Source organism: Filicampus tigris, chromosome 11, assembly GCF_054856515.1.
Source record: "Filicampus tigris isolate MCC_2025a chromosome 11, RoL_Ftig_1.0, whole genome shotgun sequence".
In the NCBI taxonomy this organism is placed as follows: Eukaryota; Metazoa; Chordata; class Actinopteri; order Syngnathiformes; family Syngnathidae; genus Filicampus; species Filicampus tigris.
In genome coordinates, this window is record NC_141227.1 from 23,482,614 (window position 1) to 23,510,510 (window position 27,897).

The following is a 27,897-nucleotide window of genomic DNA, read 5'->3' on the forward strand; positions in this document are numbered from 1 at the left end:
AAAATAATGAAATGTACAGAACGTGTGTGATCATATAGATGGATGACGCAATTTAAGCAATGAATGCAAAGGAGGTAATGTATTGTATACACAAAGTGAGTACACTATCTCACATAAATACCTTTTAATAGAGATTCAGCATACCAGCAACCTTGTTTTGATTTAATACAGTATTTTTTCTAATTCATGGATTTGATCTTGGTCTGAACAGCGTTGAAATTAAAATTAATTCTTGAAAAAATGAAGTCCGGTGACAAACCTTTATCTGCCAAATGTGTTGTAATTTAAAAATATAGAAAATATCCCGAGGCTGTGAATATATTAATTTTTCAACACATTCCTACTTCGTAATCTCCATTGAGTATTGTGTAAAGGTTTGGAGTCACCCACAGCTGCTTTTCAAACAAATCAGAACAAGTATCAACACAATGCGAGGATCGTATTACCCGTTTAATTGAATAGAGAGATGCAGCACCGTCAACCAGCTGATCAACGACAGACTTAGAAAGATACATTGATCCCAGGAGTAATTCACAAAACTAAACTAAAAAAATATTTCTATATGCAAAGGTAAGCATGCAAAACACAAAAAAAATGAGACTAATTCTGCAGTCTAGTCACATTTTCTGACACTTTCATGTCAAAAGAGCAAGCAAAAAAAAAGTGCAATATTTGACAATTCCAGCATATTAAAATGGACTAACAAATTCCATGTGGTAAGGATATTGCACAGCACGCTGGAGAAGGCACTTATATTTTCACTTTTGTGCATGTTTTGTGAATCTATACAACACTTTTTACTTAGGCACTAACAGATTGCATAATGTAAACACTTAAAATCAGTGTGCACGTTTTAGAGTAATTTTTGAGAAATGACAAAAATGACTTTACAAGTGTTTCTTCAAAGAAATTTGACCTATAACAATTGTCGACACACACATTCCCGCATAAGTAAACAAGCAACTGACAGGCCAATAAAGTTTGATCCAGTCCCAAACGAGTGCATACTAAATAACAGTTGACTACAGGAGGCAGAACACACGAACAAGATAAAGAGCAGACAGTCATAATATGGTTTTTCATCGGCTTCCTCCTTTCAGACTGTTGATGTAGTCCTTAACAGTGTTCTCCACATTGGGAATCTTATAGTTCTGCGCCGCGTAGATTCCCGTGCATGTCCCCACCACCGCGCCCAGCAGTGCCGATGAGCGGAACCTGGCCACCACGTAGCCGGCCAGGAAACCCTTCAGAAAGGGAGAGGCTAGTAGACTGCCGCCCTAGTACAATATGAGGGTAAGACGGGGGTCAGATCGGGCGAGTAAAATGTGGATGTTCATATAAACATGCTTTCTCATGATATTTATTTTTCACTTTCTTGGAAAAATAGCCTCTCGAAGATCCATCGGAAAAGTCGGTAAATATGGTGCTAACCTGGCCATACAAATTTCACTTTCAAAATAGCTCCTCTCTGGTTGCAGCTATATTCTTAGTGGAAGCTGTAGTCATCAAATTAACATTAAACAAAGATCAGTTTACCAGTATAAATTGCTTTCTATTAAACTGGATGTGAACATTTAGGGAAAAAAACAACGAACAACTCGCATGGCTTGATTATGTTTAACTGGCTTTCGGATTATGAGGGGGGACCTTGGAAAATGTCATCCCTGTAACAAGTGGACCCAAAAAGTGTGATAACTCTTGTTCTATGGAGTCTGTGGGTCGGGGACTTACAGCAGGAACCCCGGCCTGAATCTCATCTTCCATACGTTTCTGGATGTCCTCCAGCTGATCCTTCAGCTCCACCAGGTCCTTCAGCTGGCCCAGCGTACTCTAAATACACAGTACACGTACTATATCCAAACATGTATAAACAACATACAGCATGCCAAACTATGGTTAGTAGACAGTTTTATCAGTTTCAACAAGTAATACAGTAACTTTAGCCTGATATATACGATCTCGTCATTCATTTTCTAAAGTGAAACAGCTGAGTGAATGTGTCCTGTTTGTTAGCTTACGTAGCTAATCATGCTGCGCTACATCGCGAACCAGCTTGTCAAACGTCAGGAGAGAATTCTACTGCCATTTGGCCAATGATAAATGCAACGTGACGGTTTTTCCCAATAATAACAATTACCAGCAGCAAGTATGTTGTATTAAAAATTACCGACCTTGTCATTCACCATATTTGCTTAGATAACGCTCTTCTTCGCTTATTTACAGTCGCTTTGCTGGAAATGAAGTAACACACTGCCCTCTAGCGTTAGTTGTATGTCATAATTTACATTTTTCAAACTGAGAGCTTGTAGTACTGGCCTCGTCGGCGTTTTGATGAGTATTACGCGCATTGTAGGCATAATTACTTACTTGACTCTGAATATACAAATATTTGATGTTCTCTCTACCAAAAACAATTGGAAGGTATAGTCAAAAATCCCACTGCATCCGCATGCTTAGCCTTCCACACTTTCTGTCGCACTGAAATAACCACTCAGACATAGAATGTTTCTCTACTAGTCAAACTGCCAGATTAAACTTCCTGAAAGCAGTAGAGGCCCTATCATGCAAAAACAATCACAATCCCCATGAGTGTGATGCCCCTGCTAGTGTTTCAAAACCAAAAGGTAGGCAGAGCTGCAAAGCAGAGCTGAATTGACTTTTGCTAGATGCACAGATTAGTAATAGCTTGATAGTCAAGAAATGGGGTGTGTAAAATGTCACTTACACGTTGAGCTACATGGGAACTGTTTTCAATTGTGAAAAAAAAAATCATAATATGCCTCCTAAAGTGTGATTTCCACTTTCTGCAAATAAAAAGGCGCCGAGAGGAAAGGCGTCTAATTAAGTTGGTCCTCTTGTGCACACTGAGGTTCTGCATGAGCGAGCGCAGATAATGAGACATTGGCGGTGGGGAAGGAAGTGAGAAGAATTGTGCAGAGGCATCACAGAGTCTGTGACGGATCCATTCGTCAGAGGGGACACGTCTTGCTTCCTCCAGTAACTGAGAAAAAAACCCCTCAGATTTGTGTAGTTGGAAACACATTTGTCTCAGATATGTCAGAGCACAACGCGAGCCGCCCTGCGATTGGCTGGCAACCGATTCAGGGTGTCCCCCGCCCACTGCCCGAAGACTGCTGGGATAGGCTCCAGCACTCCCCGCTACCCTTGAGGAGAAGCGGTATAGATAATGGATGGATGGACAATGAGCCGAGTATATTCATTAAGTATTGTTTTGGGGCCTTCTTGTGGCAACTTGGTGCCAAGGAACTATGTTGAAGTAGGTCTCGGAGCTTCATGTAATCTCTACATTGTAGAGCTTTGCCTCCATTTTGTGGCCATCTGCAGGCCATTACTCCGAAAATGTCACTATTGGCGGCAGGGTTCAGAAACACGAGGAGGGTAACAAAATGAAACATAATGAGTCAGCACAGCCAGCCGACCGGTGGTTAACACGTCCGTCTCACAGTGGAGACGACCGGGGCTCGAATCGGCCGGACTCCTCCAGCTCACCCGCGCCCCGAATGAGGACACGCCGTGTGGCTGCATGGAATGGAATGGTACTATGCGTACACAATCATTTCAGAAGATGAGTTTGCAGTAATGATTCCGTCTGCGGCACTTAAGTCTTTAATCCTGGTCAGGACAGAATGTCCATTAACCTCCTGAGTGAAGGTTATCACAAAGCTGTGCGGTATTTAGAGCGTGTCCAACACGAGGACGTACGCCCGTCTTCACTGAAAACGCTGAAGAGTCGCGAGCGGTGAGCGATGGAGGTAAGTTGTCTCTCATCTCCTGCTGCTATTTATAACACAGAGACTTTATTGAGCGCATCTATCGAAAGTTGATGTACAATACTGTACAGGAAATTGTTTGGTTAGCTCCACCAGGGGCCCCGTACCAGTGCCAGGTGCAATCTCAATACGAAGCCATACTAACTTGATCGAATGCAGTAGTTGTTTCATCTTTATTTTATTTTCACTTCAAACCCGATCTGTGATGTGATGTTGGGCGACATGGCAGTTGTTGTCATTTCCATGCCACGCTACATTCATGGCAATGCAAGAAATCTTGCCAATTTAGCCTTGCCCGTCTGTCTAGGATCCTGCTTCTGATCAGAGCTCCTTTGGGCAAAATCTTTACGAGCCCTGGAATTCGAGCAAAATGGCCAACTTCCTGTTCGGATCCAGGCAGGAGTAAGTTTTACTTCAGGGAGTCGGTTTTGGAACTTCTTAAGTACATTACCAGGATACATGTGCTGTATTGTAATTGGTGAGTTTTGGGGCATGTTGGGAGCATCAAAACTAAAAAATTTAAAAAATACTTGACTTTGAGGAATATTTTTCAAGAAATTTGGGGTTGAACTTGAAGAACTATTTGCTGGCATTCGACTTTTCCAACTCATTACCAGCCACTTTGTTCGGTACACCTGCAAAATCTAATGAGAGAGCTGTATGTACAAAAGCGGCTTTCACAACCATGTTCATTAGTTTCACAATTTCTGTTTCTTATTGTGGTTGTAGAACTAAAGGGCTACATACTGAGCTATCTGTGTTAGGGTTGAAACTGTCCCCCTGCAGCGTCTCATATCGGAAGTTATGCTTTCATAAGATGCCACATCTCAGGAGATCGACTTGATGATCTCCTGCGCGCTCGCTGCTGGTTCAATTGCAGGGCTACACACACGTTTGATGAACTCCGGCGGCAATAAAAATGACGCCATTGAAGCTTTTCATCTGGTTGATGCATCTGTGCGTTGCACCGAAGCACTTTTTCCCTGCTTTTAGGTTGAATTGGCTGACGTTCATTCAGCATTCAGCCCGCGTGCTGACTGACTGGATACACGCGGCACAAGAATGTAAGTGGACCGAATGAAAAAGGAGGGCACGTTTTTGTAAATTGGATGGGAGTCAGGGCAGGCTGCCTAACATGACTCAGCAATGTTTGGATGGAAATTGAAAATTATATTGATTGAATTATTGATTCTAAGGAAGCTAAGGAGTTCTCCAAATGGATTAAGGCCCGGCATATATTGGATTTTTTTTTTTTCTCTTATTATTTTGAGGGCAGGTATGACAGATCTTTCTAAAACGTATAAAGGCATACTGTACACATGCTGGTTGAATCAAATGAGGTATATATCATAATGCAGGCCAGTTTTTATTTGATCACGTTTATTGTCATGGTTGCGACAAAATAATAGAAACCACAACGGAAATGTAAAAACACTATACATTTTTTTCACAATTTCACAGTTCTCACTGGGTGTTCAAATTATATACGGTTGTGCCTTGAGATACTGTAAGAGCTGGATTAGTTCTCACTGAAATGGAAATGCCACCAATCCTCTATAATGATGTACGTCATAAAAACATACAATGAAATAATTTCAAATAATTAAAAAAAAAAACAAAAAAAAACATAAACCATTTTTTTCTGCACTATCAACTGAATGGCCAATGTGCTGCTCCTTCTCGTGTGCCCGTCTTGGCCAACTGGGGGCAGTAAAAGAAAGGCAGATGGATATAATGCTCATTGAGCCACCTCCTCTTTCAGCTAATTGGTACGACACTAATATTGGTCGTTCTATGTAGGCGATAAAGAACACATGACTGTGAATCCTGTTAGATTGCCTGTTCTATCCAAATGTACTGCTGATTTGTGTTCAATTTGTTGCTTTAAACATTAAAGCACCACAACATTGATGCTGTTTAGCATCAAGCTAACTGACATCAAGGCTAAGCTACGTGGTTGTTGCAAGGTGTAATTCTCTCTGTTTACTGTTTAGTTTTGGGCACTAAACTTGAAGTGGGCGTGACAATAACACAAAGCAAGATCATCAAAGGTGGTTGTTTGCCCTCATCTTTTAAATCCATGAGTTTTAAACTTTTAAAAGGGTTCAATTGAACCGAGATGAGACGTAGTGGAATGGCAGCAATTTGGAGCTCGAATTTGGCTGCTCAAGTTGGACTCCAGCGAGTGTGCGGCGGCGATTCCGAGGAAGGAGTCTTTCACACTGACGAGATAATGATCACTGAGCTGGCTTTTCGTGCTCTGGCGCGTCTCTTCGCGGCATAACAGCAGGCCAAGTGGAGGTAAGCAAGCCACTGCAGCCTCACTGCACCACTCTGCTGTCATGCCCCACTTCAAGTGTGTGTGAGTCACAAAACACCCCAAAACAGGCATACAATTTTAATTGAACTTGGGAAATTAGCCCACCAAAGGCAAAGGAACCAGGAAGAGTCCAACTGAGCGCTGCACATGGGATAAATTTCTGAGAGGTTCTCATCATGAGGCGGAGCAACCAAAAACAGAGAGGACTAATATGAAGCTAGATGAAGTCAAAACATTTTTGGTTGTAATCATAACTCTGCTTATTTTCGGAGACTGGTCACTTACTTGATTGTCTGGTGGAGTACGTTGTAATTGTTCACAATGGTGCACTTGTCGCAGCTACTACAAAACCTAACACACAAAAACCAACAATAATAGTAATAATAATTCTGTTCATTTTATTTCATTTATTTATTCATTTATCTAACTTTGAGAAAAGAAGTATTACTAGAAACTTCACCTGAAGTATTATATATTTAATTAGAGAAATATTGAGGAACATTTGGATAAATTATTGTACCACGATATTTTGCGTGAATGAATATATGTGGGAAAATCTTCTAGTATTATAAATGTAATAATTAATTTTAATCATAAAAATACTGTCATAATATAAGATATATTATTTCAGTCAATGCATTCCAGAAAGCATTACAAGAGAAGACTTAAACACCATTGAAAGTACTATTGTCTATTTTTTCTAAATGGAAACAAATACCGTACTGTACATACAGGTGGACTCTCTCTCTCTCTCTCTCTCTCTCTCTCTCTCTCGCTCTCTCTCGCTCTCTCTCGCTCTCTCTCTCTCTCTCTCTCTCTCTCCCTCCCCCTCCCTCTCTCGACCCCACCCACCCCACCATCACACGAGGGATTCCTCACTGGAACATCATCACAATGCCTGATGTTGTGCTCAGTTGAACAAAGTCCAGCTCAGCCGACAGCCCAGCTCCGACTTGGGACCACTTTTTTTTTCTCTTTCTAAATTGTGCACTATGTACAGAGGAAGCCAAAGTAGGTGGCAACCTACTGAAGGCAACCCCGACGTCAGGACTCTCCCGTGAGCTCAGGGAGGTAGATCAGCAGCTCCGAGCCGAGCATGGACCTACGGGGTCCCAGAGGGCCGGCGGTCAGTCAAGACCTGAAGGGATTCGGGTTGGGGATTCCGGCCGCCGGGATCCCGGCCAGCAGCGTCGTCTCGGCCGTGCAACAGCAGGACTACTCGGCCAGCGTTTGGCTCCGCAGGAGGGACAAACTGGAACATGTAAGTGCGGGGACAAGGGAGCCCATGAGAGGGCATAGCAATCAATAGTGTCGATAGGTTTATAGTGGATTTGAACGAGATATGTCACTGACTTTTGCTTTGGGGCTGTTTATTGGACTTATCGTGTGACATAATTACAAAGATTTCTCAATGAGGAAAATCAATGATTTTTTGGGGGATTCGGGGTTCAAGGACATTTTTTTTCCACAATTTAACAAGTGTCTTGAAGGCTTTGAATCCAGAAATGTGTTTCTAAATACACTGTAAATGTTTGAGTATAATTGCTGAAAACGTGCAACAACATTGAACTATGTGTTACTCAAAGATAAGCGCAGGCCGGCAGATCTGTGATAGGGAGGGCTGCGCCGCTGTGGGAGTGGTCACAGCTAACTTCAATCATGGCCAATCAAAGCACATCTGCGCTGTAAAGTGGGCACTTGGAGACCACCCCCACCTCCAAGTTGTGGTTTTTATTAGATAAAATGTATGGATTCAATATTATTCATTCACCAAATAAATGATTTGCAGTGGTGCATTTAGATTACCTTGGCCTCGATGCCTTCCTTGGCCACCGGGGGGCAGCAAAACACAGACATACGGATATACACGGAAATGGTCACTCCAGTAATCTTCCGTATAATTGTTCTTTGCAGTCCATAAACAATATATGCCTGTGTGTGTTTGTTATATTAACAGTCTACAGTGTTGCTTCACCATATGTGTTCAAATATCCGTTGCTTAGGGTGTTATATTGGCACTGATGCTATGTGTTAGCTTCTCAATGGTATATTGTATTGTTTTATTTTAGCATTAAGCTAAACAGGCTTTTCTAAGGCAAAGATATGTGGTAGTTTTAAATACACAACCTGCAATTCTCTTTGTTTTATGCCACAAGCACTGCAAGAACATGCAAACTCCACACACACAGAAAGACAGAAGGCAAGATTCAAAGCCAGAACCTGCCCTTTTGAACTTGCTTCACTTCCGAACGGGTGCGTCGAGCGGCACCACAATAGGAGGGTTACGGTCCACTGAGGATTGGTGGTTGCAGGTAAATAACAGCAGCACCGCTCGGAACGCCTGCAGATATAGAGTAGACGTGAAACGGAGGCTGTGCGTTGAATATTTGATGGTGGAAGGGAGCTGGGGCTCATCCACAAAGTTGCCATGATGAATTAGCATTCTCAGGAGCTCCATCATGTGATCTTCCACACAATATTGCTCGAGAAACACATTGGCAGTGATGGGCCCCCTGACATGGACATGTAATATCATGAACAGAGCTGGGCGTCCGCTATTCGTCATCCGTCTGCAGCCTGGGTCCGTCATTCGCTTTTTTTTCAGGGGGGAAAAATAGTACCCGTCTATAGGCTGGTGCCCTTTAATTTTAAACAGCCGTTCGTCGGCGAGTCCGACTGAACTTTCACTCACTCGCGTGTCCGTCTATTTTCAAATTGTACCCGTCATTCGTCAACCTTAAGCAAAACGGGCGTGCATCAGTGATAGATAGACGGATGGATTCTCCATTACTCGGCTGCTTATTCCCGTTGTCTGCGGGCTTCCCGGTCACTAACGATAGATGACGCACCGTTCTGCTTAAAATCCAGAGTGAATTTAGTTAGGTTTTGCATCCCCGCAAAAAACGCGTCGAAAATCCACATCAGTCAATATCTGAGTCAATGAGTCAATAACACAACTTGCCTATTTTCAAATCGTAATCAAGTTGGGCTTTGTGATGAAATAACATTTTCCATGCAGCATGTTTGTGGAGAGTTTTATGGCAGAACGTTCCGTATTTTCTTTTACAATTCATACAGAACACACATTTATGAAGAAATTGACCTATGGGGAGATGAGTTACTAAAATGTGAACGAATAATGAACCAGTTTGAAAGGGTAGTTTGTGGCAAAAAAGCATTCAGTGCAGCACGTGGGCCATGTTTGTGGAGTGTTTCATGGAATTTTTTCACTATTATCATTTTTGTAGATCACTTACATATTTGAGAAAATGATTCAAAACATTGTCAACAAATATCCTAACTACTTTGAACCCATGCTAAAATAGAGCATTGAGCGCAACGTGTCAGCCATGTTTGTGGAGTGTTTTGTGACCCAATTCCCCAAATGTTCTTTTACAATTGATACCGTGTGTGACTCTTTGTTGACAAATTTGGAGAGATTACTTGAAAAACAAAAACCTGGAATGTGAGCTTGTTGATGACATTTGTGGGATGGGGAGGTTGTTTTTTTTAACAATCAATAAAGGATGTGACTTTTTATGGAAAATGTACATTTTTGTGGAGACTGAATGAAAGCTTGTTGGCCATATTTGTGGAGTAAGGATTCCACTGGATATAGAACGTGACTTTTTGTAAAAGTAAACCGACATGTTGGTAGAGATGATGACTTGTAAATGTGAATGACGTCTTGTCAGCCATGTTTGTGGAGTGTGGATTTTTGTTGTAATTACCTAGGATGTGACTTTTCGTAGAAAATTGACATATTTGGGGAGATTACCTAAAAATGTGAGTGACTGTTTCTTGGCAATATTATGGAGTGTTTTGTGATTTAAAAAAAAAAAGGAATGATACGGCACCTGACTTTTCGTACATTTGCTACTAAATGTGCAAGAGTGGAGCTGTTGCAGACATGATGCATGTTGATTGAATTTTTAACTAGACGCTGAGGCTGTTGATGTACGACACAGGTCATCAATGTTGGTCGCCTCGCCCGAGTCTTCATTTTCTCCAAAATGATGTCATTAAGACAAGTAAATATGCTCACTTGGTTTCCTGCCCATGTTGAGCTGAGGATTTAAACTTAATTGGCTTGCACTACACAAGTGTAGCTCATCATTTTTAAGCACAAACCACAATTATTTCCTGTAGGACACTTTTGAATGCATCCGAAAAAGAGATGAGTATAAAAAAGGCAGTGCAAATGGGATTGATTGGAAACTGATTAAAAAAACAAGAAGGCAGATTTATGACCACAACTCCAGTAGAGGGAGCCATTGCCAAATGTTATCAACACAACTAATGTCATGCATTGCATTGCACAGTTTATCGTATTAATCCATTACTCAGTACATCACTATCAATATTTTATTATACTTATGGCAATTTTTTGCAGCACTTTAACAGACCCTTGATGAAGCTGCTCCTTTCATCAGCAAAAGAAAGCCACTAAAAGCCAAAGAAAAAGCACAACGTGTTAAGACTTTAAGTGCTCATGTCCGACGTCATGGTTCAAAATCCTTCCAGCAAGTAGCACCAAAAATACATAAAAAGCAGAAGAAAAGGCATCCTGGTTCAAATTCCAAAGGTAGCCGCTTTAAGTAAATGGACAAAAATCTTAACAGCCCTTTGTAAAAGCCACTCCTTCTTTTTGGATTCAGTATCACTACAAATACAAAAATAAAAAGAAAGGAAGCATAAGGTCAAGATTTAAACCCGGTCAATATGTAAAGGGTTCACCAACAATCAGGCCAAATTTCTGCATTTTCAATCATCAGCTTTTGTTTGTTTTATTGTTGTTGCTGTTTACTTTTTCAAGAAGAACAGTCACAATAATGTAAGGATATTTTTTTTCTCAGAAATAAGTTGCTCTATTCAAGGATTAACATCAAATTTCGTGTGATAATGAAGTTGTACATTAAGAGAATAAAGAACAGGATAAAGACAATAGAATTAACTTGTACAATTTTTTTTAAATCTTTGAAAATACTTCAACCTTAATTTTTTTCAGCCCATCTATTCTGCGTTTCACATTTATATCAAAGTGTTGCTCAGTCCTATTGTGCGCTTCTTTTTTCACAACAAGGCCACCTGAAGGAGCACAGCTGCCAAAGGACCAGAAAACACTTGAGAAGCTTCCACTTTACACTGCATCTGCACAGCAATTGAATCTCCCAAAAAAAAAGAGTCTCAAATACCACACAGCAGCGTCTTTAATGAAGAGCGGAAGGAAACAGGATATCTTCAAGCGTGTGTGTGTGTGTGTGTGTGTGTGTTTGTATATTTGCTGACGCTATTAAATAAGCGCAAACAACAGGCTCGATCATACAAAATATTTCAAAATGTTGCACCTGCACCATTTGGCAACACGTGTGAGCGTATCCTACGTGTGTGTGTGCGAGGGCAGGGCAACTCAGCATCACGCACACACACACACGCGCACACACGCACACACACAAAACACACCAACACGTAAGGATACAATGAGAGGAGACAAGAGGGAAGCAAGAACATGAGACCTTCTATTTATTCTCCCTTTCCCTCCTACTTTCGTTGTCCATGAGGGAGAAGCGAGAGAAACGTGAGCTTTCTATTACAGCGAGGCGGAGAGCGAGGGAGAGAAAGGCAGGGAGGGAGAAAGGGAGGGATGGAGAGAGGAAGGATGGGAGGAAGAAGCGGGAGAGTTAGAAAGAGGTGCACCGACGCACGATGCGCAGACAGAGACACCAGAAGAAGCGCAAGGGAAGAAGAAATGAAGAAAGTAGATAGATAGATAGATAGATAGATAGATAGATAGATAGATAGATAGATAGATAGATAGATAGATAGATAGATAGATAGATAGATAGATAGATAGATAGATAGATAGATAGATAGCACGACTTCCTTTGATCAGCTGCGTGCGAGCGATGCATCATGAAGGTGAGCTTTTACAGCTACAAATGACTCGAGTGAACATGTGTGCAAATTTTATGCATGCGCCTGGCATACAATCCAGTGCTGGACACTAGAAAAGTGGCCTCCAGTCCTGTAGGTGGCAGTAATACATGTCATTTGTCCCGGGAACTAAAGAGAATGATTGTGGAAAAGTTGCTTTGCCGACAAACAAGTGACTATTTGTCTACGGGTGCGGCATTCATTTGTCGTCATTCACTTGTGATTGTTATTTTGAGCCCGGAAAATTGAATTCCTTGTATATCGCGGTGGAAATTCTATTATATTACCTCGTAACTTGTTCTCATGTGATTGTGGAGGTATAACTAATGTTGTGGTGTTCATTAATCATGTTATGGGGAAAAAAGAGATTGACAGTACAGCCGGAGTCAAAAATGAATTGTTCAATTTAAAGCAAAGAGGGTCTGAGAATGGAGTCTTGTGGGACGCCACAAACTGCCAAGATATGTTCAATTGGCAGGGCTGGAAGCGTTGGCTTCCTGATTTGAATTCAAACTGAGCATTAGTGCTGTGTATGTAAGAACAACCAATTGAAATGGTCGAGCGGTCAAGTCTTTTAGGCTCTGCATAGAATGTGTGAACGAGTGTGTAATCGTTTTTTCGGGGCGTGAGTGAAAGTTTGTTTTTTTGGGGGGTGACGCTAAACAGTTTTATATTGAGTGTGAGAATATTTTTGGTGTATTTGAGCGGGTTTTTGGTGTGTGTTTTTTGGGGGATACGGTGATATTGTTTTGTGTATATGAGGTCAATTAAGTTATATTTGTCCTGTAAGGCACTTCATATGATCACAAGATTGCAGAAAAGCATGACATCACTATTGTAGACTTATAACTTTTTGCTACATTTGAGACCATTCAAAAGTGTGATGTGATTACTTTTTAGTCAGCGATGCGGCATTTGTGGACAACCTTTCTTGATGCGGTTCTTTCGCCTTCTCATCTCGTCTCCCATGTGCCATTTCAAGCTAGCTAAACGCCACAGCGTCACTCTTTGACACTAACAAGTCTTGTGGGCCGAACTGGCCATCACACGTGCCACCCCTGCGCTCACGGCATCCGTCTGCCAGGAGGGTCGTCATAGCGATGGTGATGAGAGAGGAGGGAAAGATCCTTTTGTAATTCCGCTCACACACACACACCTTTGATATTACTCTGTCATGGTCACACACACACACTTTCCACACACAGATGCGGGAGTTGGCAGAGTGAAGTGCGTGGCGCCTGAAACACCTGAAACAGTATCCATGGCAACCAGACGACTGGCTCCTGCACCATACGAAAAATACATTACAAGACATATTAAAGATCAAACTCTATAGAGGAGGCTTGTTTACGTTGAAGTGCTCGATTGGGAAAAGGCCAAAACCGTTTGGATCAAGTTACTTGAGATATCCATCAGTGCCGTGCAAAGTGTGTGTTTGTCTGGGGGCAAAGTGACCTGGGCGTCCACCTGAGCGGGGGCATCCACTCCCAACCACGGACGTATATATGAATGAACGAACAATGCTGCAAGAAGTGAAGCCATTGACGGCCGTCTTACATTGCCACTCGCTAAGCTCACCTAACTTGAATACATTGATTTCTCCGCTGCCTTTTCACGTTGTCTTTCGACGGCGCAAATATCACCGTGCCTGGCATACGGTTGTACATATAAGTCGAGGAGAAGTGCTATATGCACATTTCATTTCATTGGGGAGAATGAGATTTACATTTTTCGCTTTTAAGACATCTGTATCTCTGAGTACTACTCAAAGATTCATCTGCATCATGTTGTCAGAACCATGGACAATGAAAACAGTCCAGTGCAAAATGTAAACCTAACCTCTGCTAGTCACAATTCCCGATACTGAGATAATATACACGGAATGGTCAATGCGAGCGGTCACAAAAAAATCTTGATCCGATTAGGACTTGCGTATTGATGCATCACACTTTCATCATAACAAATTATATTGACATGCGCAGATTGACCAAATATACCAGAAAAGCTAGTAGTAGAAGAATTAGAAGCCGTCGCGATTTCCGTGTCAACAAAACATCGCTCAGTCCTAATCCTAACCCTGTTTTCCACATTCAAATGAAAGAAAACAGCAATCCAATCAGAGGAAAGCTTGTTTCCAAACCGAATATGAGAAATGCAGCCGTTCGAGATGCCAGGCGTTTTTTGACCATCCTGAGCATTTCCAACTCAAATGATCTTGCAAAGCCGATAAAGTGACCTCAATGATGACTTTTTTTTTTTTTAAAGTGAGGCATGGGCCCTTTAAGACAAACACCTCGATTGCGCTGCTTCCAAAGCGTTATGAGCTAGCTCGTTTTTAATGTTGCCACATTTACGGGCTGATGACGCGTTTAGTGTCCAACGTTGTAATGACAACATGGACTGATTGCTGCTGTTGTGTACGTCAGCTGCTTCTAGTGCCGTGGAAGTAACGCGGTGGAACACCGACTGCTGGAGTGCTGGCGTGGGGTCACAAATCAAATATATAGACACGATTCCAAGAGTGGAGAAAATTGCTTGACTTGACATATTTCTGTATGTGGATGCAGCTGCAACACACACACACACACACACACACACCCCCACACACGCCCGCACTTGTAGGCACACACACACAATAGACGCTCATACTCGGAGTCACAAATCTCTTCAAGCAAGGAGCGAACGAGCTACAATTTTACAGTCAACCTCATAAAAAGATGAATTTGCATATTTATGTTTCACATCAGCTGACGCCGTGGACGAGTGGTTTGAACATCTGTCTGCCTCACAGTTTCTGGGTTCGAATCTCAACTAAAGCTTTCCTGTCATTGTCCTGACAAATTGGTCCCTGTATTACATTAAAACATTTGCTGTCACCTTGACAAACTTTTTTTTTTTTTTTTTTTAAATCTTATTATAAAGTGTGTGGCTTATTTCAAGCCACACACATTTACACATACCCATACGCCTACAAACACACCCGCACACAAGCACACTTTCAGTATATTGCCTGAGTGGAGGTAATTAAACATCAGTGTGCATGAGCAGTAACGTGATCCAGCTGCCTGCTGGCATAGTTGCCAACGTCGTGAGGAAAAATGCAGGAGTTGGCGAAAACATCTGCTGCTCTTCCGTAAGACGAGAGCGAGCGCTTCTGGGAGTTTGGCCTCCGATGTCGCTACGACGGCATTCACATTGCAAGTCATCTCCAGCTGGCTTTGTTTGCTCCATCCATCTTCTGTCGCGCTTGTCCTCGTTAGGCTCGCGAGGGAACTCGCGCCTATCACAGCTGAGTGCTCGCCACTCAATCGCAGATCTTTGTTAATTTTGCACTTTGCTAGTGTGACTACTCATTACTCCCTCATGTCACCTTGCTGGTTCTCGGCGCTTGTGCTAAGCAGCATTTCCATCACAGGGACTTTTAAAGGACCTTCGTGTATTTCAACACAATAACTATTGTCGAACTTTAGTTATGGGTGATTTGTTGAGCATAAAAAAAAAGACTCTGCTCAAAACGGGGTAGTACTCTCGAAAGGCCGCCTCTTTAGGGTCGGATGTGGATGACGACAAGCGTTTTATTTAAGGCCCACACTTTATTGTTAACAAATGACGAGTCACTGCAGTTCATGCAGTATTTATTTATTTTTTTGTTTAATGGCTTACGCCTTGTTGTATTCCTCAGCTGGAACAAAGACGAAATGAATGTCGTGGTCCTCTTCGGGTGACCGGGTAGGTTTACAGCGGGGCTCAGGCAGGCCTCATTACAGTTGACAAGGCTCTCATGTCTTTTTAATGGCACTATCATAGATCTATCGATTTTGTTTGGAGAGAGCCCCAGAGAAATGAATGGGTGAGGAGGGGGGAGGACGAGAGCAGGTGATGATGGAGGGCAGCCCAAAGAGGCCTAAAAATCACGACGTGTGTTGAAGATGAACCGAGACAAGCTCAAAAGTGGAACGTCGTTTTGTAGAAGCGTTGCTTTTTTGTGAGAGTCGGAATAGAGCCATTAAAAAAAAAATTTCAGGCACGTCGACCAACAAGCGATCGCCGCGAACTCTCGCTAATCTAATCAAAATCAACGCAGCTCTGCTTACCTTATTCAAGGGGTGTCAAACTCATTCTCGTCATGGGCCAAATCATAGTTATGAGTGCTGACTGTGAAAACCATACAAATGTATTTTCCCCTCATCATATTTGTATAGAATTGCACAACATTGTTTTAAGAACAAAATTGAATTTGAAATGAGTCACAAGAAACAGCGGCAAACAAATATTTGAACCCGGCATATTTGTGCTTTAGCATTTGTGAATTTGCCTATTTGCTGACTTTTTGGGCGAACCTATCTTCTGTTATTGGTTGAAAAACCCATTCACTGTTTTTATGTTCAGGCCAAAGCATGTCCGTTACAAAAATATTGCTTTTGGTGCCATCTAGTGGGCAAGGAACTACGTTGAAGTAAGGGGAGGAGCTTTATGTCGTCAGGTCAAAGAGAAAACCATATCGCGCAAACGTGCTTAGCTTTCTCTGATTATTTGTATTTGTACTCATTTTTTTACCATCATTGGTGCCAATGCATTTTTTTGGGGGGGGAGGGATTAATAAAGTATCCAACCTAACCAAGTGGCGACAAAACAACTCCCTGGAAAGGTCTTACCGTTTTCTGCTGATTTGTAGCCTGCCATTCGAGCTGATCCAGTAACAATGGTTTCTGCCGCTTCATCCGTCACAGTCGCCCCTGCTGTCCACATCAATTTCTCTCGCCGCCAAATGGACGGTCCCGCAACCGGCGAGGCTGCAAATTGAAATCGTAAATTACACTTTTCACCGCCACAACAAACAAATTGCTCTGACACGCAATAACCGCATGAAGTCAATCAGCCTCGGTTCCGACAGCCTAACGTGACCGTCTCGGACGCTTTGCTGTGCCTGTCCTCTCATGGGGAGATCGAACGAGTCCATCACAAGGCAGATGCCAGCCGAGCAAGGAGCAATGAGCTTGTGGAGGCGGAAGGGAAATGCTCGGTGGACTATTCCTGGTGGGACGCCTTCCGTCCTTTGGACGGATGTCAAGCGCATGCCAGAGCAGCGGGTGGCGCTCTAATGCCTGGCGAGTGACAGCAAAGTCGGGTTGGCGGGTTTTGTTTGGTGTGAGTGTCGACACGCGAGTTGTGGCAGACAGCAGCTCCTTGAGAGTCTTCTCATTTTGTATTTACTGATTTGAAGAAAAAGAAAATAACAAAAATAATAAATCAGAAGTTATGGTACAAGACGGTATTGAAAGGAACAATTTGCAAGAATCCAAGCGAGCCAGTCTATTTCTGTCACATTCATTTCGTCTTTTCGGGCAAACAGCAACAATTTGTGAAAGTGCAAACAGGTAATTAAAGAAAACAAAATGCTCCCCCCCAAAAATGGGAAACCACCCCACCAACCACCAGCCCTCATCCTCACAAAATAACAAGATTGGCAAATCAAAGACTTGGTCTCGTCGTATTTGAGTTCATGCAACAATCCCGCTCAATCACTTTATTCTGAACACCCCGTCGGATAATCTTAGTTAATCCATTTTTAATTCATATGACGCATCCGTTCAACAGCGCGCACGCTCACTCACAGGAAAAATGATGAATGATTAGGAAACGCTGGTTGGGAACATCACATCCGTCATCAGCATTCAGATGAAGCCCCGGTCGTGCTGGCATGACATTCCTGCTCGATCGATCGATCGGACCATTTGTTGTTCCGGCTGAAAGCGGGGCTGGGGGGGGGTCGCACCAGTTGGCACCAAAGCAGGCACGTTTTCTTATTAGCCAAATGACTTTGAACAAAGTTGGCCCTTAGCAGGCAGGCGAGACACCCAGAAACATAGCGGACATGCACCCAGCCGAGCTGTGATTTACAGTGGAAACTATGAAAAAGTCATCATGCAGGTCTGGCGCAAGGACGCAAATGCCAAGAACTAAGTCACTGATTCCTGACTTTAATGTGGATGTGGTCATTGTGTTACGCCGACAAGACGGCAGTTTGATCACACTAGGCAGAGGTGGAAAACGGGCCGCGGTCCAGACGCTTACTCAACTTCATCGTCAGCGGCTTTGTAAACATCCCGTACGGCCGTCGGACTCCTCGGACCATTGAACATCTTTGTAAACATCCCGTATGGCCGCTTCCTCTCATAAAGCAGCCGCGAGTGTGCTTGAGGAAAGCCAGGGAGCTCTTGACGCCTCTTTTGACATGATTCGATCACGTCTGCCGAGGTCGACTGACAGATGCTTGTTCGAGTGCCACATTCAGATGAAAACATTTGCAATTGGAATTGCAGTCTGCTTTACAGCAAACGGTCCAAATCAAGCAACCAAAACCTAAGGTGAAACCTTTCACTCTGCCGGTCTGCTTTTGTTTGCATGTCCATCACCCGAGTGCCTGCTCAGCCTTTCGACAGCTGAGTATTGCAGACGCGCACACACACACACACACATTTCATTTCCTCAGCAGCAGCAATGAGAGTCTGAAGTGCCCCAAGCTAATCACGGCTGCGTCACAGAAATTACAATACCGATTCAATCAAAGGAACATCCACCCTTCAGGGGCCAATAGACTGTCATTGGGTGCATTGAGAAAAGATGAAAATATTGGTCGTGTGCATGATTTCATATATACAGGAGGGAAAAGAAGATCGGAGATGAGACGCGGGCCCCGGTTGGGACGCGAAACCCAGTGTAAAAGACAAACGCTTAATGAAGCGTGACTCAAATGCAAAGAGATGGCCATTTATTGGGAGGGAACCGCATTGCCAGCATACACACACACGCACGCGTGCATACACACAAGCAAAAATATGTCTCGTCAGCACATTACATGCTTGACAGAATTCTGCGATGTTGTTTTCCTGTCACTCAATACGCACCTCCGGGATTCAAGTTAGTCTGCGTATACGTTGTGTGTGTGTGTGTGAGTGTGTCCTGATTTTTTTTTTTTTATTAACCACTAAAGTTGGGCGGTGTCGTTATCAGCATGCTTCGCGTGGGGTGTGTCAAATTTAGAAAACATTTATTTTCTCCTTACCGAGACTTTAAACTTTGTAATGACCACCCACCCCCCAAAAAAGCCCCACACAATTCTTTTCAAAATCAGCAGATGCATGTATTGAATTATAACAAGAACCAAATGTTCAGAAATAAGTTTCGTATGATACAATTCCAAATCTCGGCTTCATTGTCACGAATCATCACGTATCCTCTCTGGAATGAGTCCAACATTGAATACTTCCAAAGGTAACCTTATGAAAGGAATGTTTTGGGGAAAGCTTCAAGCTTTTGCTATCCAAATAAGGCCACAAACATAGACGGTAGCCCTGCACTTTGAATTGTTAGCTCATTTTCTAGTGAGCATTGTTGCTGCAAAACTAATAGTGACCACTGAGTACATGACGGCCTGTAATAGAAGAATCGTTGAATTGAGTTTGAATTGTCTGGTTTATGATGGACTGAATTTTGACATCGCTGACGTCGGGCCGAAACCCGGTGTCACAATTTGGTCAACTTCATATGTTTTTCACAAATCGATACTGTTGCTCAGTCCACACGCGTGGGTGTTATATTTGCACATTTCTTACCAATCATAAGTGTTGAAAATGTCTCTTTGATGATGCAGTGTTATTGGTTGAACAACCATTTTCGGGGTCTGCTGAAAGTGATGATTTTGGAGGTAACAAGGATTCTGGCCGACACCAGCGATATATAAAAAACACCGGTGACATGTGAGAGGCTGTTTAATCTGCACTCCGTAAAACAGAGGCTAAGATGCACTGTGCTTTTTTTTTTTTTTACAGCATTGATGTGTATCTTGAGCACAAGGACATTTCACTTTCTGTCCCTCAGCTAATATTTTCCAGATGGGAACTCACTGTGCCTCTGAATTGTTCCTAAAAATCTAAATAAGGACCCCTGTATAATTACCCCCAAATAATAAAAGCTTGTTTAAGTGCTTTTATGAAAAACGGTGGCATATGAGAGGATTTACAGATGATCATGCGCACAGCAGCAAAGACACGGTGTCTTGGGTCGATTTCTCATTGAGCTTTTATGTTCTTTACGTGTGAAGCAAGTGTGCGTCTGTGTTGTTGTGTTACCAAGCTGAGCTGCGCATTCAATCCGGAGTCTGACTAATGCAAGGCAAGGTTGGGGCACTTTGGCCTCTTTTTTTTTTTTTTTAATTGACAAAGGCGGCGTGTAAAATCAATGTTTTCTCTTTTTTTAGTCTCAGCAAAAGTGCATCGTGATCTTTGCCCTGCTATGCTGCTTCGCCGTGCTTGTGGCGCTCATCTTCTCGGCCGTGGACATTTGGGGTGAGGACGAGGACGGCATCACGGAGGACAACTGTAGCCGGGACTGCAGGTGGGAGGTGGACGTGTGTTTGCTCTCTGACTTTTTGATTTCGATACCTCGGGATAAAATAGTGGCATTTGAAGGGCAGAATTGTTTGTACAGGCCCAAAACAGCAGAGCTGATTTTCACCGTTTTTTGCAGAGAGAAGACTTTACAGAGATCTGATCAAAAATGCAGTCTTTAGCATTTTATGCAAAATCGGTGATCGGTTGTGATGTCATAATTTGCCGATCGATCGATGACGTCACTGATCGGATCCACAAAATAATCTCGCTCACTCCAGGTACGCTGTGTGCTGCCATCCACTGTTTCTCAGCAAATACAGTCGGAATAATTTCAATTTTTATACAATATAAAAAAATATATATATATATATATATATATATATATATATATACATATACGTATAAGTGGGGGCGGGTCTGTTTTTTCTCCCCAATTTCCGTGTAAATTGTTATTATTTTTTCCAACTGCATTCCAATGGGTGTCAATAATAGGCAAATCTTGGCTATTCGTAGGCCGAGCCGGTCACAATCCCCCACAAAGAGTTGTTTGAGTTGATTGGTCCATCTGATTGTTTATTGTTTTTTTTTTTGTTTTTTGTTTTTTTATTTGCTGAAGTTCCACCAATCAGGAAAGTGCGAGGCTAAGAGAACCCATTTCCACGAAACCGGAATAAAATGGCCACTTAATGCTAACGTCTTACGTCGTCCACTGTGAACCGCGACGTGACCAACAAACAAATGGCTCAATTTTGTTCTTTGCATCACATTGGGGCTATCGCATCATCTTCTGTCCTCTACAATGAACCAGGAAGCGGCTAGACGACGCTCCACCATCTCCAGCAACACAGTGGAGGGGTACATAAGTGTGTGATCAGCAATGCTTTGGCTGATCCAGCAGTCCCGTCCATTCCCTCCATTAGACTCCTATCCTGACATCAACCATGCCGCCTCAATTACGTCCTTTATCTGCTTTCCTTACGTCTCCGTCCATTTCCTCCTTCATTCCTCAAATCGGCCCGCTAACAAGCACTCAGTGCTCGGGCTGACGCATCCTTCTCTTTGCTCTTAGGCTCAAAGGGGGCTCAAAACGAATTGCGCAATTCCCAGAGTTCCCACCACCTCCTAACTTGTATGCAAGGTGAAACATTACTAATGACTCCAAAGCAGGCAGGGTGATGGATTAAGTGCAAGCCTGATACGTTTTTAATGAGCCACGCAGAACTTTACTTGAGCTGCAACTGGTAATCCGTCATTGGAAATGCAGGCTATTTTTTTTGCTTGTATATACAATACGCTAGTACAAGTAAGCCTGCTTAAGCAGACACAGCACACAAATCCTGAGAACTTTTAGTCGCGGAATTCGGACGCACAGACCATTGAGCAATCATGAAACAATGTCATAGTAAAAACAGAGGCTTGAAATATGGGATGAGTATCACAAATGAGCAAAATTCCATATGAAATATAGCGCCAGATAAGATAATAGTATCTGAATAGTAAGCGTGTTGGTAAGTCATCTTTTTAACAATTTCGTACCAAATAGTTAATGATATGACATGCTGAGTGGTGTCTCTGTAGGAATTTTGACCGCATCATATATTGTAATATTGTTTTTTTTCTTACATCTAAAATCATGGCTTTACTAAAAAACAAAATGTGTTGGTAACATTTATGTGAGAAATGTTTTTGATGTCTCGAAAACATCAGATAAAGACATGGAAATATGTACATGGTGTGCCTTTATAAACCTTTTTTCAAGATTTCTACTGAAATATTGCAAAGGAATTAACTGTGTGGGTTTTTTTTTTGATCAGTCACAATTTCAAAGAATGAAGTATGACTTTGTGCTTTTTAGGCTATTATGAGCATGTAAAACATTCGAAGATTTCGACTAAAGGACTGCACAAGAATTACGTAGGACTGGCGTATTTTTGCGTTTTGACTTTATTTCCAACTAAATTGTCACTTGTGTTTAACATTTTGAACAATTTTCAAGCAAATTTAAGTGCACCTTTATGAGAATGGAATACTAAAAAAACGGCTAAGGTACGAGTAGGAGACTTGCTTCAAGAAGCAATTATGACTTTAGTCTGGCAATTATATGACTATTCTTGAAACATTCGTTTTTTCCTTTAAATTGTGCTCCATAATACACTTTTCCGGTCCTATCCTGCAGTCCAACATTGTCTCCTCCTGAGTGTGTATTTCTTGCAACGTAGCGCCAACTTTGACCTTACAAGGCGGTGTGAAATGCGTGTGGCGTAATTGCTCGGTGTCGGGCGTCTCGTGAGCAGGTTACTATTGATCTCCGGGCTGCTGTGCAAAAAGGGTTGATGGATGCCCAAGTTCTGTGCCGCTTTTAGCACCTCGTGAACACCACCGCCGAGTGCAAGTGTTCCATCTGGCGACTCAAACGGTCCGCCGAGTGCAGATGAAAATCATTGATTTGGACGCCACTGTGTGTTGTCATTAGATTACGGTGTGTGTCGTGTTGATGACGCGCTGTTCACAAAGCTAGCAAACAGTTGGACGCTAATGTGAGTTTCGGTGGATTAGCGGCAATTCCCAGTTAAAGTCAACTGCGGCTGCTAGTAACGTATCAAAATGCCAAAGAAATCCTTGACTGGCCCATCCCTTGGCGTTGTACGTTTTTGGTCCATGACCTGTGGCAGAGTCCAAGCCTTGTGACACTTGGCATTTACTTCCACAATGCCTCGCTAGTCTTGAGAAATTCACCGGATGCAGCAAATGCAGCAACAGAACATAAGCGGGCCTCCTCCCTCTTTCTTAGTCGATCAGTACAGTGTTCTTTTCTGAAGCTAAGATGAAGTCGGAGCGCTTGAAACAATCTAATACTCATCCCGAGGAATAACATCCTGGGGAAGGGTCAACATGGGCGCTGCTGATTGTGAATTCTGCGTGTGGCCATCATGAGGCCCGTACGCCGGCCGCCTGACCTTTGGACACGTCCCAAAATCCGAGCGAGCTTGGCTCCTGCCAGGAATTTCAAAGCGGGAGCTGGCAAGTGCCCGCAAATCAAAGCCATGCCAGTAACTGAAACACACTGAGGCCAATGTGCCCTTCAGTGAGCGCGCTTCTGCTCGTGTGCTGTACGTTGGATTTTATTACGCTGCCCTCCACAGGGGGTCTGCCGGAGTCTAATTGAATTCTGTGTGTTGGTCGAATCTATTTGGAACAGTCACACCATTTTAGATCTCAACATGTGTCAAGAAAATGGATGCCATTTTCTCGTGCTTCAATCTGGATGGAAGGAGCCATTGCTTAGGTGGGTGTGGATTTAGACATGTTTTTAAACAGAAGACACCTTTTTTTTCAACAATTACCGGCTACATCTTCACTCATGCCTAACATTTTCAAATAAAGGTTTGCCCACGCTCATTCTGTACACTTTCCAACTAAATTGTCTCTCGTGCATGTTGTACAATTTTCACTCGTGTGTCACATGTACAATTTTCAAAGAATGGTCTCTCCCACTTCACTTTTTGTATAATTTCCAACTACATTATCTCTGGTGTTCATTTTCAAGAAAATTCTCACTCATGCCTAATCTACAGAACCAGAGTGGATTGCAAGTGTTGACAAAATGCTCTTATAACGTCTTTGATTTCCTGTTTACTGTGTAGAAATGAGCGCTGAATGATTTTGGTCTCCTTGCTTTTATCACACGATTGTATTACTACTCACCCGTTTTTTCCCTGTGTGAGCCTAATTAGCTTCTACTGTACTGTATCATCATTTTGTCCCCCCTGCTGGGCCGCCATAACAATCTGCACGCCTCGCCGCCCCTCCCTCGCCTCCCATTGCTTTAAATGCACGGAGGCAATCGTTTTTCTTATTTAATGGGCTGTGCACCTCCAACGTAACGACATCTAGCATTGAATTAGCGCCGCTGTTTTGCGGTCGTTTACCCTGCACCTTGTTCTGCCGTTCTTCCTGACATGGTGTAATCACATCCACTGCTGATGCAAGCACATTAACCTCCAATTAGACTTACAGGCACACAACAATATAATATGTGTTGACGGTCATAATGTTTGCCGGTGGAAGCTACGCGAAGATACGTCGGCGTTCCTCATTAAGCCGAGCCAATTCGCCGGTTAATTTTCTCCACTGAAGACAGGACACGTACAAAGTTGTATCGTGGCTAAGTCATTACGGTGAGGACAGAAAATAACCTTGGATTTCCATTCGCATGACGTCTTCACGGTTTCTTCCTCAGAGTTGTTCTGGTGGAGAACATTCCGGAAGACGTCTCCTTCTCCAACAGCACCGCGGCCCACCTCCCGCTCTCGGCGGGGCTTTTCGGCCTACTGGATCGGGCCATCCGCGTGGTGGAGATCGTTTCGCCGCTGTGGCTCCTCAACTCCTCTGAATACGAGTCCAGCTCCCATCCTGCGGCTGGACAGGTGCAAAATAAATCAAGTCGTGCATTACTTATTCTAAAGTTTCCAACAAAATCCTCTCAGTTGTGTTTCACGTTTTCTCCAATTTCCAGCGGAAATCTCCCTTTCCTTTTTTAACTAAATTCTCCCTCATTCTTAACATTGTGAAAAGGGGAAGTCAGCCCAAAAATGTTCTTTTCAATCAGATATTCTGTGCACCACCACTAGTCAAAACACAGCCTTCTGGTGAATATTGCGTTTGTGCAATATGAGTTTAGCATTAAAATCCACCCGTCTTTGTCCATGTTAGGGGGCGGCCATTTTGCCCCTTGCCGTCAACCGAAAATGACATCACAGTTGCTCAGGGCTCAGATAACGACCAATCATGGATCACCTTCCAACAAACAGGTGAGCCGTCTCCGGAGATGTCTCCGGGACGCGCTGGAGATTTGAAAAAGTCTTAGAAAGGTCTCCGAAAAAAAACAAAAAAATATGGAACATGTTGACTAAGACCTCTCATGACTGGAGTCATCATCGGGTCGCCGTCGGTCGGTGAGACCAGATCATGTCCAAGTTCCAATTCGATTCTCACCACCGCTTCCAATTTGGACAATTTCCAATGAAGTTCGCTCACGACAGGAAGTTGCCACAGCTGTTGTGTTGTTGTTTTGGCCGCATTAAATGTGCAACTCATTTCGGGTTTACGATCTGACTAACTGTTATTGACTTGGCTTGAAAGCTTCTGACACACATACGTACACACATACAGTGCAGTATATCAGACTCAGGACTAATAACATCTAAAGGCTGTTCATTAGAAGGTAATGACTCCTCCTCGGAGGCTTCAGGACAAGAAAAGCTAATGGCCTTTCAGCTTGTAGAAACACAACTGCATAGACGTGTGTGTGTGTGTGTGTGTGTGTGCGTGTGTGTGCGTGTTTGTTCTCTGTATGTTTGTGAACAACAGCAAGCATTTTGCTGATAAATGAGCTGCATTAACTAACTGTGAGGGTTGCAAAATTCCTGAAATGTGTGCAGACAATCGTACCAATTTGGAGCAGTTTTCTCTCCATTGAGATTAACGTCAGCAAAAGCCTGATCATGGGATGTCTCTAAAGATTATTCCAAGCGATTATCCGGTGGTGTGGGGTGTGTTGAGAGTGATTTTTTTCTGCCCGATCAGCTCGAAAAACAGTCGGGAGGATAATGGAAAATGCTAAACCTGTTTAATATTTAAAGCGGGGTACAGGTAATTGGGAAATCATTTTAGCCCCATTTCGACTTTCTGATCAAAATAACCAAAAGTCCGATTTTCGGAAGTCTCTGAATTATCTTGAGCTGTTATCCTGTGGTGTGGGGCCTGTCGATCGGAAAATGACTGCGCGGACAATGGTAAATGTTAAACCTGTTCAACATTTACAATGACAAATCGAGGGGAGCCACGAACGCTGCGATTGAAACTGAGTGGTAACCAATCCGGAAGTGTCAAACTGAAGTTTGTGCTACTCCCGGACACAAAAAAAAGAGCAACAGCTTGTGCTGACATTCACTACAATAAAAATGACAAGGAGAAAAGTTTGCTACCACAATTTAGTTACTCGATAAGATAACAATTAGCCAAATTTCTTCCATTTCTTCATTGTCAACAACTCTTCTTTTTCTGTCAGTCTGTCTTGTCGGTTGGTGGCACCACGCTGCCTCTCACAGGTCAGTCTTGGAATTACGACTGACACGGCGGCTCTTTTTTTCTTGTCATGTGTGGGGTCTCTCCCATTTGAAAAATCAGTTCAGATGTTTAAAAATGGGCGTAATTAAGTCTATAACAAGAAACAAGGGCCATCATTTTCGGTGTGTCTGCCTCACAGGGCAGACTTCTGCTGTCCAGGCTGCTGGCACTGAAGTCCAAGAGAATCCAGCTCAAGGTCTCAAGCGGGATCGTGGACTCGGCAGAGCTCAAGATGCTCGCCGGACATGGTCAGCATTCAAGTTCTCATGGTGTGGCCATCTTGGCACATTTGTACTCACACGTTCGATAATCCCCCACCTACTTGCGGCCCGCGATGCGCAAACTCACTTCCAGTCATAATGGGGATGGAGCCCTTTCCGTGAATAGCGAACACGCGGGTTGTGAGTGGGGAGTCCGATTTATTTTTGGGAGTAGTACTGTAAGAAATTAGACTTAGGATCCTAGTTTGTGGTCTAGTTGGGATTTACGCTCTCTGCACAAGTAATTCCTCTCTTCTAGGGCAGTGTCTATTCCTCGCGTTTTTTTCGCAATTGACCCTCGGGCTCAGTCCGTATTGGCGGGGAGATCGCTGTTCACCTCCTCCGACTTCCTGCGTGTTTGCAGGCGCCGAGGTGCACTACGTGAACACGACGGCGCTGACGAAAGGCCGCCTCCACTCGTCCTTCTGGGTGGTGGACAGGAGACACTTCTACATTGGCAGCGGCAGCATGGACTGGAGATCCCTGGCCACAGTATCTAACGCACACACATGCGCGCACTCTTCAGCGTAGACGTGCTCAAAATTGTGACCTTTAATGAGCAACTTCACTCGTGCAGGGATGCCAGATTTATGTGATGATACGTCACAATCATTTGAAAGCTTTTCAATTGGCCCGGAGCCAAGATGGGGAGAAGTGCTGCAACTGGTTTATTATGGTTGTTTGATTGTCGCGACCGGTCCCCTAATGTAGGTATGCGCTTTTTCCAAGATAAAACATAATTGATTGCAAATGATTTTGCGTCTCAACCAAGCTACACCTCCCGGAGCCCGATTTGAGGAGCGCTTGCTTTAGCATGTAAATATGATCACACAGCCACGAGCATGGATTGTGTGTGGTTGTGCTCACCAGAGGAAGGAGCTGGGTGTGTTGGTGTACAACTGCAGCTGTCTGGCTCTGGACCTCCACAAGGTGTTCAACATCTACTGGGGGCTCCAGTACAAGGACTTCATCCCCTCCTTCTGGTCCAAACGCCTCTTTGCCATCTTCAACAAGGACTCGCCTCTGGAGCTCACCCTAAACAGTACCAAGGCCCAAGCATACGTCTCTGT

At 43.2% G+C, this 27,897-nt stretch overlaps 2 protein-coding genes across 6 annotated transcripts in view; one reads left to right on the plus strand and one right to left on the minus strand.

Moving 5' to 3' along the window:
* Nucleotides 1–431: 431 nt before the first annotated feature.
* On the minus strand, nt 432–27,846 carry LOC147140224 (SLC35A4 upstream open reading frame protein-like). 3 transcript variants are annotated; one of them, XM_086044425.1, is made up of 5 exons: nt 27,695–27,846; nt 24,635–24,857; nt 16,701–16,838; nt 1,732–1,830; nt 432–1,277 (listed from the first exon to the last, which is right to left on the minus strand). In XM_086044425.1, the coding sequence occupies exons 3-5, from the start codon at nt 16,764–16,766 to the stop codon at nt 1,080–1,082; spliced, it is 363 nt and encodes a 120-aa protein (XP_085900551.1). In that variant the 5' UTR covers nt 16,767–16,838; nt 24,635–24,857; nt 27,695–27,846; the 3' UTR covers nt 432–1,079. The 3 variants fall into 3 exon arrangements, with proteins under 3 accessions (XP_085900551.1, XP_085900552.1, XP_085900553.1); XM_086044426.1 differs by lacking the exons at nt 16,701–16,838; nt 24,635–24,857; nt 27,695–27,846 and adding an exon at nt 2,172–2,268; XM_086044427.1 differs by lacking the exons at nt 16,701–16,838; nt 24,635–24,857; nt 27,695–27,846 and adding an exon at nt 2,019–2,163.
* The window catches only part of LOC147140225 (inactive phospholipase D5-like), a 28,811-nt gene continuing 4,604 nt past the window's right edge, over nt 3,691–27,897 (plus strand). Inside the window, exons 1-6 of one of the 3 annotated variants that reach the window (XM_086044422.1) lie at nt 3,691–3,773; nt 20,306–20,442; nt 24,679–24,865; nt 26,707–26,815; nt 27,192–27,319; nt 27,698–27,895. In XM_086044422.1, coding sequence (XP_085900548.1) covers nt 3,768–3,773; nt 20,306–20,442; nt 24,679–24,865; nt 26,707–26,815; nt 27,192–27,319; nt 27,698–27,895 — 765 coding nt within the window. In that variant the 5' untranslated portion in view covers nt 3,691–3,767. Of the gene's footprint in view, nt 3,774–6,914; nt 7,373–11,756; nt 12,031–20,305; nt 20,443–24,678; nt 24,866–26,706; nt 26,816–27,191; nt 27,320–27,697; nt 27,896–27,897 lie in introns of those variants that run through there. The other 2 variants (XM_086044420.1, XM_086044421.1) reach the window with 2 other exon arrangements.